Consider the following 15,353-nt stretch of genomic DNA (forward strand, 5'->3'; position numbering starts at 1 on the left):
TGAGACCAATAATCCCTTCTCCTGACCTCGGGTCTATGCCCAAACATAGGCATATGGATTTTGCAGCCTCATCCCTGGGTCGGAGCCACTGTCTCTGTATTTTCATCTGTGCAGTGAGAATACTTAGACGATCAGCCTCTTTGCTCAGACTTCAGAGAGATGTGTGAATGAGGACTTTGGAGAGACACTGGCTACTTCCGTGTGAATAGCTCCGATTCTCCTCTCTCAAATACCAATGCCTTTGTCCTAACATTATTTAAGTGAGTAAAATGTTATTATGAAAACTATATCCAGAATGTGTTTAGATGGAACTAGAGGGGAGTGTGTAAGTATGTTTGCAATCTGTTAGAGTAACCCAGATATCTGTCATGTTTAAAGCTTGGAAAATTTTACCTACTCTCTGGATTAAGTGAGATGCTTTGACAACTCTGGATGTGAATTCTTGCATGAAGAGGTTGGCTGGAGCAGGGCAACAGCTACCCTCTTCAGACTATATGTGTCCTCCCAGTTTTACACAGTTCCCAGGAGACGCACCTCATCTCGCTCATTTACTGACCTGCCTGGGCTCTTTTGGCGTCTGCGTGTTTAACCTTGACAGGAACTTTGGGTTTTAATATTAATGTGATATAATTTCAGGCTGAGGAATCCGAGCGATGTTGGGTTTGCTTAAATCATTTGTAACTGAGATATGAGAACCAGATTTGCATTTTGGAAAACTAAGATGTAGTGTGAAAGGTGGTTTCACGAATTCTATGTTAAATATCATCATTGTCAGTGCTTGATCTGGTTTAAATATTGAGTCACTGTTCATATGTGTTACCTTGGAAGCTGAATTTATAGTGGGAAATACTACAGTTACGAATCAAAAAGGCTGACTTGCAGTCCTAATCTTGAAGATTTTGGGTTATGTAGAAGCAAATGAATATGAGAAATATGAGGCACTTAGAAATAGAAACATCTAAGATAAGTCTCCACATATGACCAGCTGGGAAGTAAAGGTACTTACTTGCAGTTCTCTGCGAAATTACTGAAAATAAGCAAACAAAATCCATTTAATTTTTCTCAAATAGAAAACACATAGTATGATCTAATATATTTTGCTGGAGTCTGTGAGGGGAGGACTTGGGTGAGTAATGAAGGAGGTATTCCAAACCACCCTATAGATCATTTGGTTTTAGATTAGTTTTATAATGCAAAACTAGATGTAAGATTTAACATCTAGTTTGCATGATGATGTAATGATGAAATCAAAGGTAGAGTTTCCTTAAAGGCCCTCTCCATTTTGGACCTGAATAGCTTTGGACATAGTGTTGGGAAAAGACCACTGGATCCTTGCACTGTAATGTTCTAAAGAACACTGAAAGTTTCTCTCCATTTAGACATCATTTTGGATTTCCTCTCTCTTTCTCTCTTTCTCTCTCCACCCCCCTGAAAATTCCTCCTACTTGTTATTTCATAGTATTGTTCAGTTTATTGTTGATGAATGCTAGCTTACTCCTGCTTTTAATTAGTGTTTTAAAAAAATTATAGGGCAAGCAGGGTAATAAGGAAGCAAGAGAAGAATGGGAAACTCAAATCACTTTGACAGAAGTGAAATGAAGGGGACCACAGAGAACCAAAGAAGAAAAAGAGATGTTATACTTACTTATGGGTGCCACGGGTGGACCTAAAAACCAAATTAGATATCAGTGAAGATTTCTTTGAAAGAAACAAGGTTCCCTCTAGGGAGGTATATTTGTGTAGGGGAGAATCTTGGACACCGTTCTGGGTCCGAATTATGATTCTATGACTAAGTATTCGTGAGTAAGTATTTGGCTGAGTTTCTTATCTCTTACAAAGGGGTTAGTGGAATTATTCTGAGGATTAAATGAGATAATGTAATTAAAGCACTTAAATAGTTCTAGAGGAGATACAAAGTAAATATGTTTGAAACTATGTAAATATAACTTCCTTCTCAGGGAGAAGCTGGATGAGCAGAAGGCAGAGGAAACTGGAAGCTTTGAGTCAGGCAGCTGCACACACAGTTAGAAATGAGCAGGGTAGAGACAGGTCTCTAAGCCTTGCAGGGAGCAACAAGAACAACAACAGAAAACAGTAGAAAAAGAAATTGAACTTGAACTTACCGCGGGGTGCTGAAGGAAGGTAGACCAGCTGAAAAACAGAGAGGTGTCTTAGCAACTGTTTTTTCTCCCATGTATTTTCCTTTGTATGTAGAGAGTTTCTTCTTGGTAGGTCATTATAACAACAGGGAAAGACTTTCCCTTTGGTATTCATTTACTTTTTAACATGAAATCAGCAGAATGTGAACTTCGAAACTCATCAAAACTTCATGGAATTTTGATGATGGGAAGGTAAATGGTTAAAGTAGTATGCACCCCAAACCCGGAAATCTTAGCAGCACCAGGGAAAGGAGAGATTCTAGAATGCTACAGTGCTGAAAACATGGACTTACTGATAGCAAGTGAAATGAATCCAGCTTGTAAATAGACCAGAGAACATTATCTCCTTTTTCTTTTCCCTTTGCTCAAATTGTCTTTCAATTTGTTAAGTCCCTTGTAATATATTATTTTGACCTGCTGATAAACTTTCTCCCCTGCTCTTTATTTTTTAATAAAATATTAAGTTTGATTTTTTCCATGGAGTTATTTAAAAGGTGAGAGAATGATGTGTCACGTGAAAGCAAAACATGGAGGAAATGCCCTATAATTTTTTAAAGTTGTTGTTTAAAGTTTAGGCTTAAATCCTCTAAAGTCTCTAAAAGATGATAGAAAATTTTCTTAGATGTTTTGGAATTTAGTGTGGAAAAAGAGAGCAGATACAACAGGAGGGTCAAATGAAAAGGGTTATAGAAACTTCTTATCTACTCCTTTCTCCCCTACCATTTTTTCCCTTTTAAGATAGTCTCTCTTTTTTTTTTTTTAATTATACTTTAAGTTCTAGGGTACATGTGCACAACGTGCAGGTTTGTTACATATGTATACATGTGCCATGTTGGTGTGCTGCACCCATTAACTCGTCATTTACATTAGGTATATCTCCTAATGCTATCCCTCCCTCGTTCCCCTCCCCACAATAGGCCCTGGTGTGTGATGTTCCCCTTCCTGTGTCCAAGTGATCTCATTATTCAATTCCCACCTATGAGTGAGAACATATGGTGTTTGGTAAGATAGTCTCTTGTTGATGGGCTTTGAAATTTTGTAAAATTTTTTTCTCTGCTCTGACTTATCTCTTCCCTTTTTGCAGTGACTGGTAACTGCTTGAAATCCTGCAGGGGATTGTAAATTGGTAGTCTTAAAACTTTCCAGTACATCATTAGTAATCCAGAGAGGTTTTGATAATGAGACAGCAAGGGGCCAAGATGTATCTCAAGCCCTTTGTATCCCAATATGGTCAGATAAAGACTCTTGGGCTCCACTAGAGACCAGCTGAGTCCTGAAGGAGATAATTAAATGAACACATAGACTTACTGATTGTGTGGGGATGCGATCTGACTGAAAAACAAGCAAAGATGTTTTTGTTACCCCCTTCTTGTTTCTTTTCCTACTCATTTTTTTTTCTATTGGTAAAATTACTAGTGATATACTTGCTTGAACAGTTTCTTTTTTTTTTTAAATCAAAGGCACTAGAAATTTCCAAAACACTAATTATCAGCTGGTTGAATTCTGGACAATGGAAAAACAAAAGGCTGAGAACTTCAAGTTCCATGTTGCAACTCAAATTCCACTAGACATCAGTGGACTTTGATAAGTGCACCACAGAGAAACAAACAAATAACTGACCAATTGCCTGTACAGATGACTTATCTAGAAAGCAGAAATGGCTCTATATAATTTTTCTCTCATTTTTTTCCTTCTGCATGGCAAGTTCCTAATTAACATTCTTTAGAGTCATGTAGAAACTTTTTTCTCTGGTCTTTACTTTTTATATGAGTCACTGAATGTTCTAGAAACTTATTAATAATGTATTTATGCCTTTCTGCCCATGGATGCCATGGAAGAAGCATCGTGGAAGTCTCTCTTCTCCCGGCCATCTTGTCTAAGTCAGAGTCTCCTAAAGAGCCAGAACAGCTGAGGAAGTTCTTCATTGGAGGGTTGAGCTTTGAAACAACTGATGAGAGCCTGAGGAGCCATTTTGAGCAATGAGGAATGCTCCCAGACTGTGTGGTCATGAGAGATCCAAGCACCAAGCGCTCCAGGGGCTTTGGGTTTGTCACATATGCCACTGTGGAGGAGGTAGATGCAGCCATGAATGCAAGGCCATACAAGGTGAATAGAAGAGTTGTGGAACCAAAGAGAACTGTCACAAAAGAAGATTCTCAAAGACCAGGTGCCCACTTAACTGTGATAAAGATGTTTGTTGGTGGCATTAAAGAAGACACTGAAGAACATCAACTAAGAGATGATTTTGAACAGTTTGGAAAAATTGAAGTGATTGAAATCATGACTGACCAAGGCAGCAGCAAGAAAAGAGGCTTTGCCTTTGTAACCTTTGACAACCATGACTCCATGGATAAGACTGTCATTCAGAAATACTATATTATGAATGGCCACAACCGTGAAGTTAGAAAAGCCCTATCAAAGCAAGAGATGGCTAGTGCTCCATCCAGCCAAAGAGTTCGAAGTGGTTCTGGAAACTTTGGTGGTGATCGTGGAGGTGGTTTTGGTGGGAATGACAGCTTTGGTCATGGAAGAAACTTCAGTGGTCATGGTGGATTTGGTGGCAGCCATGGTGGTGGTGGATATGGTGGCAGTGGGGATGGCTATAATGGATTTGGTAATGATGGAAGCAATTTTGGAGGTAGTGGAAGCTACAATGATTTTGGCAATTAAAACAATCAGTCTTCAAATTCTGGATCCATGAAGGGAGGAAACTTTGGAGGCAGAAGCTCTGGCCCCTATGGTGGTGGAGGCCAATACTTTGCCAAACCATGAAACCAAAGTGGCTATGGCAGTTCCAGTAGCAGCAGTAGCTATGGCAGTGGCAGAAGATTTTAATTAGGAAACAAAGCTTAGCAGGAGAGGAGAGCCAGAGAAGTGACAGGGAAGCTACAGGTTACAACAGATTTGTGAACTCAGCCAAGCACAGTGGTGGCAGGGCCTAGCTGGTACAAAGAAGACATGTTTTAGACAAATACTCATGTGTATGGGCAAAAAACTCGAGGACTGTATTTGTGATTAATTGTATAACAGATTATTTTAGTTTCTGTTCTGTGGAAAGTGTAAAGCAATCCAACAAAGGGTTTTGATGTAGATTTTTTTTTGTACCCATGCTGTTGATTGCTAAATGCAATAGTCTGATCGTGACGCTGAAAAAAAAAATAATATATTTGTGTTCTGAGTAATGGAAAAATAAGGGACCAAGGAAATTGGAAGTTTATCATATCACAATGTGAATGCATGCATTTTGGCTTAAGGTATGTTAGACACTGCTGGAGACAATTGAGTTTCAATCATGAAGGGAAATAGTCAAACTTACAAGACGATCTGATAGCTGAAAAACAAAGAGATAAATCAATGTGTACAGGCTGCTGAAAGAAGAGCTAGTTTTTGTACTACTTTCCTGAAAGGAAATATCAGAAATGGCAACGGAAGAAACATCCTTCTTAGGGCAGGGGCATAGAGCTCTGTGCTGGGGAATATACCTGCCATCATGCCTTGTGGAGATTCTGCCTTCTGCTTAGTATAGGAGGCTGCAGGAAAGGGAGATGATTTATCTCTTCCCTTTTTGCAGTGAGTGGTTACTGCTGGAAATCCTGCGGGGGATTGGTAATTTCTTTAAACTGTGCTGCCTTTACCTTTCTTCTCCCTATTTCTGCCATTCTGTGAAAGCTTTCATTTATTCATACAAATATCCTTCCCTTCCCTTGTTGACAAGTCACTATAAACTTAGGGTAGTTTCTGAAGTATATCTCTCTATTTTGGGTTGATCAGTGGGTTTGGTATTCTCCTTTATTCATTCCTTTTAGGGGTGGAGCAGCAGCTAAATAGTGGAATAAGCAAAAGAGATGAAGGAATATGAGTTTCTACACACCCAAGACAGAAATGAACAGAGAGGAAAAGTATGCTAGGCCCTATAACAGGCATGGAACTTAAGCAGTCATTACTGAAGTTTCAGCTGGTGGTAAGAAACAGAAGGAACACACAATGGAGAAATCAACATCTGTAAAACCAAGTGAATTCAGTTCTCCCTTGATAGGCTTAAAGAGGGTAACTGCAGAGAGGATATGGGGGGCGCTAAAATCTGACAGCTCAGTGCATGTCCAGTCTTACGTGCCTTACTTTGTGCTTTTCTCAGACCTCAGACCTGTTTCTGCTGGTCTGAGGCAGGAGATTGGTTATAAAGTGATAAAGTGAGGCTTTATTCTTCCTTCTCGTTTCGCTCAGCGACAGTAAATGCTTGAACCACTTCCAGAGGTTCATAATGTCTTAAACTTGTACTTACATGTACTTTTGTCAGTCTCCTTTTCTTTTTCGTTTATTTTCTTTCTTTCTTTCTTTTTTCTTTTTGAGGCAGAGTCTTGCTCTGTTACCCAGGCTGGAGTGCAGTGGCATGACCTCGGCTCACTGCAACCTCTGCCTTCCGGGTTCAAGCGATTACAGGTGCCTGCCGCCAAGTCTGGCTAATTTTTGTAGTTTTTTTTTTTGAGACGGAGTCTCGCTCTGTCATCCAGGCTGGAGTGCAGTGGCGTGATCTCGGCTCACTGCAAGCTCTACCTCCCAGGTTCACGCCATTCTCCTGCCTCAGCCTCCCGAGTAGATGGGACTACAGGCACCCGCCACCATAACCGGCTATTTTTTTTTTTTTTTTTTTTTTTTTAGTAGAGACGGGGTTTCACTGTGTTAGCCAGAATGGTCTCGATCTCCTGACCTCATGATCTGCCCGCCTCGGCCTCCCAAAGTGCTGGTATTACAGGCGTGAGCCCCTGCCCCCAGGCTTTTTTTTTTTTTTTTTTTTTGAGACAGAGTCTTACTCTGTCGCCCAGGCTGGAGTGCAGTGACGCCATCTCGGCCTACTGCAACCTCCAGCTCCTGGGTTCAAGTGATTCTCCTGCCTCAGCCTCCTGAGTAGCTGGGATTATAGGCATGAGACACCACGCCCAGTCAATTTTGTGTTTTAGTAGAGATGAAGTTTCACCATGTTGGCCAGGCTGGTCTTGAACTTCTGACCTCAAGTGATCCACCCTCCTCGGCCTCCCAAAGTGCTAGGATTACAGGAGTGAGCCACTGCATGAGGCCAAATTTTGTATTTTAGGAGAGATGGGGTTTCACCACATTGGTCAGGCAGGTCTCAAACTCCTGACCTCATGATACACCTGCCTTGGGTTCCCAAAGTGCTGGGATTACAGGCATGAGCCACCATGCCCGGCCCCGGCCTCATTTCCTTTAGTCATTCTTTTTCACCTAACCTTTTAATTAATTAATTATATTTAAGAGGTGCAAGTACAGATTTCTTATGTGCATATATGACAAAGTGGTGAAGTCTGGGCTTTTAGCGTGCCCATTACCCAAATAGTGAATATTCTACCCAGTAATAACCTTTCAATTGACTTGAAAAGTCTTCTTCCTACTCTCTTTACTAGGGCTGTCAGGAACCACTAATTTTTGTTAAAGTCATTTAAATTTTAATCAATTCATTTTGCACTTTCTCCAAATCACTTATAACTTAGGGAAAAGCTAGGAAGGAATAAAATGGCAATATAATTTTCATTTATACACTATCATATTTTTAAAGTGTTTACACGTAGGGGAGAGGGAGTCAAGCAGGGGAGAAAAGGGAAAGGGAATTCATGTATCCGTGTAGATTCTCTGGCACATGGTGGCCATTAGGGAACTTTGGACCACATGTGACCCTTCCTTTAGCCCCAGTGAGATCCTCTGAGGTGGGCTGGCTTATGTTTATCCTCCGGGTAATAATTATGAGAACTTCCAAGGCTATAAGTCTTGGCAATATCTGTGAGTACTAAGAAAATCAGTCTTGATTCAGGGGAATAGTCAATAACAAATGGCTCTTATTCATGCACAAAAAGGATAGTTAGAACCAGAATTTAGGGCAGTAAATATCCAGTTTTAATGGTCATAGTATGATTGTGTGGGATGCTGCCTGCTCTCTACACATTTTGGGTTTGTTTTCCCAAGTGATCTTATAGGAGTGTAAATTCCATGGCACCAGAGACCAACCACATCTCTCTTCCTTATTCATGATGCTCAGCTTAGTATCTGATACATGGTAGGAGATCAGCTAGATGAAGGAATGTTTGTTTGAATATATGTGACTTGCCTTCTGATAATCCTTCCTGCTTGACTTAAACTTTCTAATGCTACCCCTTAATTTCTAGACTCAGAATTTCCCATGTCCTGGGGTTGGTTTGATGCCGTATATTTTAACACTGGTTTCTCCCTAGTTCGTCACAATATGGACTTTCACTTTATTCTCTTCCATATGTGATGCTTCTGCCAGTTCCTGTAATTACAGCCCAATTACTGTCATATCGTGTTCCACGAGGTGCTCTGTCTTTTCCTCTCTGTCGTGTGTGTGTGTGTTTGCGCATGCGCGCACGTGTGGTGGGGATGAAAGGTGTTTGGAGATAAGAGAGCAGGATAGGACATGAGGAAAGAGAAAGTCCTTTGGAGAGAAGACCGGAGAACTCAGGTTAGACTAGACCCAAAATAGTATTTCCTGTAAAATTTTATTGTCTTTTCTCCCTTTATATTTATTCTTAAAATTTGATTTTCTTTTCTCATTTCCTCCTCATTGTCTCCATTATCTTTGAGTAGGCCCTTTAGAAACCACAAAGCACTTTAGAACTGGAAAGCTGCCCTTATTATTCTCTCTCTGCTACTTTAGAAAATTCTTCTGTATTGTTATAGAAGACATTATGACTATTTCTGGGGAAATTTTCTTACTCTTTTTCTTTAAAAAAAAAAATAGTCCTGGAGAATTCTCAGTAGGTTGAAACCAGGAAGCATAAAAACATGCGTAAAACAACTGCTCTTATGGCAGTAAGACACATCTAGGACATTTCAGACAGGGACCAGGCCCTCTAGACACTGGAGAAGATCAAGGAAGCTGGAGGGAGAGGATAGATAAGGTACTTACCATTGGGTCCAGGATATTGTACTAAAAATAGAAACAAACAAATTAAACACACACACACACACACACACACACACACACACACACACATATTTTTTGAGACAGAGTGTCACTCTGCCGCTCAGGCTAGAGTGCAGTGGGGTGATCTTGGCTCACTACAACCTCCGCCTTCTGTGTTCAAGTGATTCTCGTGCCTCAGCCTCCTGAGTAGCAGGATTACAGGTGCCCACCACCATGCCTGGCTATTTTTTGTATTTTTAGTAGAGATGGGGTTTTGCCATGTTGGCCAGGCTGGTTTTGAACTCCTGACCTCAGGTGATCCGCCCACCTTGGCCTCCCGAAGTGCTGGGATTACAGGTGTGAGCCACTGCGCCTGGCCCAAAAACACCTCTATTAGTGCTGTTTTCCCAAGGCAAGCAGTGAAAATGATTTTCTCAGGAATTACTAAATCTCATTATTCAGGATTAAATATTTTTCATTGCACTACTGCTGTACTGTAGCCTCTCCATAAGAACCAGATCTTCTTCTAGGAGATTATTAACCCTGTTTTAGTTACATAACCACTTCATTCTTGCTTTTCATTATAGGTGTTGGAGGTGAGATCCTTAATTGTATTCCTTTCCCCATATTCCCCCAGTCTTTTTTCCTCACATCACTCTGTTTCACTCTCAGCTACCTTTCTTTTATATTCTTGTTCATTTCTTATATTCTTTTCCAGATTCGATTACACCTTTGCCTTAGGAAGCTATTCTAATGATTATTGACAAGCCACTATAATCATTATTAGAACAATGCCTGTCTGTTATGAATTTTAAGGTGATGGAATTTCCATTTTCTAAAATATAATTGGTTGCCCAGAGAGATGTTAGTGTTAATCCAAACTGCACCATTTTGTAAGCCTCCAGCTATTTTGAAGACCTTGGTCAAAGTGAAACATTCCACGAGGGTTCAGGCTGTAAGAAACGTTCTGCCTAACCACCTGACTACAAGGTGGACAAAGGGCTAACTAAAGAAACCTCCCTATCATATTCTGCTGGGAGAAAGTGCAGGAACAAGTGCACATTCTGCAGGAACAAGGGCCAGAACCCCCTTATCATGGGAACATCTTATCAATATCCTGCCGGGCAGTGAGCCATACTACCCAGACCCCTCCCACCCATACCTATAAGTATCCCCAGCCTGTAAGCAGTGGTGGACACTGGCATTAGGCTAGTTCCCCGCTTCTGTAGGTCTTCTGCTGGACATAAAGCCTGCATTTGCTGTAGAGCCACCACTCTCTCTGTGTCTTTCTTTAACCCTTGCCTTCCCTCCAAAACCTAACAGTTAGGATATGGGGAAATGAAAGTCTAAGACATATGATTTTTAGCTTCTTTAACCCAGATACTTAAACGGTTGGAGCCAGTCTCCTTCAGACATAGTAAGAAACCAATAGAGATAAGTTGATATATACAGGCAGCTTACCAATAGGTCCTGGAGTCTGCACTAAAAAGAAGTTCAAATTGGCATATTAGTATGGTGGTTTGACTGGGGGGTATATTTTTCACTAATTTTATCCTAGAACCGAGGCTTTGAGAGGTAGAGCAGGGGAGAAGAAGTGATATCAGTTATGAGATCATTAGGGAGAATTAATCCAACTATGTTAACTATAGAAAAAAGGAAAAAGAATATTTAGCATTTACTGCAGTATTTCAGCCCAAGGTGAAAGTTTTTATAGGATTCTTGTCAACCTAAGAAATACTAGGGAAAGGTGAAACTTTGTTATTAGGTATTAACATTACTGATAGTAGGGAAAGGTGAAACACTTCCTGTCAGTAGGAGTAGAAAATATTTCTTTCCCAAGGGACTGTTCTTTCACTAAAATCTTTATTTCTGATCAACTAATATGTTCCAGAGGTAGACATTAGAATAGGAGGTAAGAATCCAGTTTCCTCTTCGCACAGCTTCCAGCTTATTGGAGAGTGATAGAGCAGTGACTGCTGCTTTGATTAGCTTTAGAGTCTATGAGCAAAGAGTCAACAAAACCTTCTGTTTTTTTTTTTTTTTTTTTTTTTTTTTTTTTGAGACAAGGTCTCACTCTGTCACCCAGGCTGGAGTGCAATGGTGCAATTATAGCTCACTACAGTCTCCACCTCCTGGGCTCAAGTGATCTTCCCACCTCAGCCTCCTGAGTAGCTAGGACTACAACTACATGCCACTATGCCTGGCTAATTAAAAAGAATTTTTTTGTAGAGATGGGGTCCTGCTCTGTTGTTGCTCAGGCTGGTCTTGAACTCCTGGTCTCAAGTGATCCTCCTGCCTTAGCCTTCCAAAGTGCAGGGATTACAGGTGTGAGCCCATGCCTGGCCAAAACCTTCAGTTTTTAATGAGAATCCACCTCCTGGGCTCAAGTGATCTTCCCACCTCAGCCTCCTGAGTAGCTAGGACTACAACTACATGCCACTATGCCTGGCTAATTAAAAGAATTTTTTTGTAGAGATGGGGTCCTGCTCTGTTGTTGCTCAGGCTGGTCTTGAACTCCTGGTCTCAAGTGATCCTCCTGCCTTAGCCTTCCAAAGTGCAGGGATTACAGGTGTGAGCCCATGCCTGGCCAAAACCTTCAGTTTTTAATGAGAATTTGGCCTTCAGTTGGTTTTCTAGCTCTGATCACCTGATGACCTGATAAATATCGAAAGCCTGTTATATTTATTTATTTATTTATTTGAGACGGAGTCTTACTCTGTTGCCCAGGCTGGAGTGCAGTGGCATGATCTTGGCTCCCTACAACCTCTACCCCCGGGTTCAAGCGATTCTCCTACCTCAGCCTCCTGAGTAGCTGGGACTGTAGGTGCACGACACCACACCCAGCTAATTTTTGTGTATTTTTTAAGTAGAGATGGGATTTCACCATATTGGCCAAGCTGGTCTTAAACTTCTGACCTTGTGATTCGCTGGTCTTGGCCTCCCAAAGTGCTGGGATTACCGTGCCTGGCCGAAAGCCTGTTATGTTATTTAGCAACACTGCTTACATAAGAATGATCCTTGATGTCAGACTGCATCTGAACTAGGAAAACTGTAAATATGTATTAAGAAGCCATAACTTTGGGCTTCCCTGAGTGCAGTGACCCATGTGTTTGGTCATATTCCTTACGGGATCCCTGCAGGTAATGTGTATGGGGTTCTTATAGGAGATTTTAGTTCCTGGTAGACCTGTGGGGTTTCTAAGCCAGGTCAGCTCCCAACTCATCTAACAGAAGGCCAAGCAGAATAGGTCCTAGGTGGCTATGTGGACACCTGCATAGATCATGGCGAGTACTGCTCCCACAGCAGAGGGATAGCTGATAATGCCCTTGCTGGCAAGCTGTGCTTCCTGCCTTAGGTCCTACTGAGTAGACTGGTGCCAGATGAGAGCTGTGGTAATCTTGTCAGTCTGCAAGGTTAGTTGAATCTGAAAAGACCATATCCTCACCCAGTGGGCATTGCAGTTAATAATCCTTCACTTCAGTGTCACTCAGGATGAGAAACATCCAAATTTTGATCAATATAATCCCCGAACTTTTAACTCTGAATTTTTTTTTCTGTGTATAAACACCTAGAAAGTGGCTGTCCAGATCTGGATACCCTTGGCTATGAGCCGTAGACCAGTTATACGTTTAGATATTATGCTAATAGTTGCTTTGTCTGTATCTACAAATATGTATCTTTGATTCTGAAGTAGAACTCTTAGGAAACCTGCTCTCTTGACATAAGTTACTAAATCCTTGGATAGGTGATCACTTCAAAATGTATTTTGTTTCTTGGGTTTTTCTGTTTTCTTCCCCTGTTTCCAGTTTCAATTTGTGACTTCTTGTACCTTTATTTTTATTCTCTTTCTCAACATATTCGTTTCTCTTCTTTATTCTCTTATGTGCCAATTCACTTACTCTTTCTCCTTCCAATTTTCTTCCTACTTTTGTTCTTTTTAAATCTCTCCTATTTATCTGTCTCTAACCTGCATCTTCTTATCTGTTACTATTTGTGTTACTCATTCTCTCACTTTATCTCCTCTAGGCCTTTACTACCTTTTAATCTCAACATTAGAAGTTCATTTTATTCACTGTTAATAACTTGTTATAACACCCAAAAATGGAAAGATGGTGGAAAGAATGAAGAGTTAATAAAACTTTAGTCTTAATTTTATTAACTAACCCATCCTCTTTTTTTTTTTGAGAAATGACTCCTGACCCTCAGTTTCCTCATTTCTAAATGTGAGGATAATAACTGCCTTACCCATTGCCATTTGATGTTGTTTAGATGCAACAAAGTAATGTACACGAGTGTTAGAAAAACAGTAGTAAGACATTATAGGGATCACTCAAAGAATGTGAGTAGGTTGCTAAAAGTTGCTGAAAATAGAGCCTAACTCTTCTGGAGAGAACTTTTCAGGGCAATTAGAAAGGAAAGAAAGGCCAGGCGAGGTGGCTCAAGCCTGTAATCCCAACACTTTCGGAGGCTGAGGCAGGCAGATCACGAGGTCAGGAGATCGAGATCATCCTGGCTAACATGGTGAAACCCCATCTCTGCTAAAAATACAAAAAAATTAGCCGGGTGTGGTGACGGGCACCTGTAGTCCCAGCTACTCAGGAGGCTGAGACAGGAGAATGGCTTGAACACAGGAGGCGGAGCTTGCAGTGAGCCGAGATCGCGCCACTGCACTCCAGCCTGAGCCACAGAGCTAGACTCTTTCTTCCCTCCCCCCAAAAAAAGGAAAGGAAACTTAAAATTTGCATTATTTTACAAAGTGAAGATTATCTAATAATGGAAAAATCATTTCCATGGAAAGCAAAGCAGGAAGTTTAGGTGCTGGGTTCTAAATCTTTATTAAATATTGACTCTACAGAGCTAGATTATATGCTGAAGTGGAAACAGCTTAGCATCCGCTTAGACCATCTCTAGCGGGATATTTTTCACTTTGCATTTCAGCTTCATAGTTAATATATTTTTATTGCAAAACCTGGATGAGTCCAACCTGAAGGAGCACTCGGTGAAATTATGAGGTGGCAGAAGGACTTGATCCTTGAGTCCTTGGGCATGAATAATTGAATTAAAAATAGATTGATATTCTAAGTAAAGTACCAAAAGGCATTATAATTGAGAATCAGATGACTTACCAATGGTTTTGTGAGAGAGCTCTAAAGAAAAAAGAGAAAAGAAATCAGTAGCTATATATTTTATATATACTTTTTATTTATGTACTTTCATTTATATACTTTCCCCAGTAGGAATCTGCATCACTAATGTCAAGTTCAGTTGCAGTTGAGTAGTAGAAATGGTGACTTTCTTGCTATGGCAAACTAGTACATGTAAGAGCCTCCTCATCTAAAAATCCCTTGTGTGATGCTAAGGAGCCATTGGAAATCTGCAAGGGTTCATCCTCCACTTTGTAGTTTGCTTTTATTGGTGAAGTGTACGTTCACAGAGCTAATCATGACTTACTGAAATGCTAGGTCGAAGAAAAATAAGAGGATGAAGAAAATGTGAACTCCAAACCCTTGAAATCCCAACATGGAAACCAGGTAGTGATCCCTAAGATACCGCAGGAAAGTAAAATGCTCACTGTGGAGAATCAGACAGCAAACTTACTGATAGGTCCTGTAGCTCCAGCTGCGAGAGAGAGAGAGAGAGAGAGGGAGAAAGAAAAAGATATCAGTATGCTTCACCACTGTGAAGGAAATTCCCATTGCCTAACACTCGCTCTAGGGAGTATCATAAATAGAAACAACGGGAAGATCAAGAGTTGCTTGCATGGCAAGCCTCAGGCAGGCTCCCTGTTGCACAATATAAGGGACCTACAGGGATGGAGGCCTCCTCCTGCTTTCAGGGATGGTTGGAAATCTTCAGAGGGTTGGGAAAGACTCACTCCATATTAATCTGTTATGCCTCTATTTTTCTTCTTACATTTTATTGCCCCTTGCCCCCAGTTTCCTTAGAGACAGGGTTTATTTGAAAGATGTACCTTCCCTTGCTGATGGATCATTATGACTATTACTAAGAGGGCTGTTTTGGTTTATATTTTTAAATGTTAGCCTGTGAGATTTCTTAACACTTCGAGGATGGCCTCTTTGGAAACTATGTAACAGGAATGCTAGGGGAATTGAGAAAGACAGTGTTAAGAATGCATGTCACCCCTAAACCTCAGCATCACACAATATACCCATTAGCAAACCTGCATATACACCACCTGAATCTAAAATAAAAGTTGAAATTATTTAGAAAAATGCAGAGCAGATCAGGCCCCAAGACCT

At 40.7% G+C, this 15,353-nt stretch overlaps 1 protein-coding gene and 1 pseudogene across 2 annotated transcripts in view; one reads left to right on the forward strand and one right to left on the reverse strand.

The window, feature by feature from the left end:
- Positions 1–15,353, reverse strand: part of TSBP1 (testis expressed basic protein 1) — an 83,357-nt gene that overhangs the window by 38,578 nt on the left and 29,426 nt on the right. The window contains 6 exon segments of the mRNA XM_017859153.1: positions 1,007–1,027; positions 1,646–1,666; positions 2,124–2,151; positions 10,555–10,575; positions 14,220–14,240; positions 14,692–14,712. Of these exon segments, the coding sequence (XP_017714642.1) occupies positions 1,007–1,027; positions 1,646–1,666; positions 2,124–2,151; positions 10,555–10,575; positions 14,220–14,240; positions 14,692–14,712 (133 nt within the window).
- LOC108519874 (heterogeneous nuclear ribonucleoprotein A1-like) lies at positions 3,960–5,205 on the forward strand (annotated as a pseudogene). The gene has a single exon (XR_001882750.1). The product of XR_001882750.1 is annotated as a heterogeneous nuclear ribonucleoprotein A1-like (transcript).

Source organism: Rhinopithecus bieti, unplaced genomic scaffold, assembly GCF_001698545.2.
Source record: "Rhinopithecus bieti isolate Rb0 unplaced genomic scaffold, ASM169854v2 scaffold_49936, whole genome shotgun sequence".
In the NCBI taxonomy this organism is placed as follows: Eukaryota; Metazoa; Chordata; class Mammalia; order Primates; family Cercopithecidae; genus Rhinopithecus; species Rhinopithecus bieti.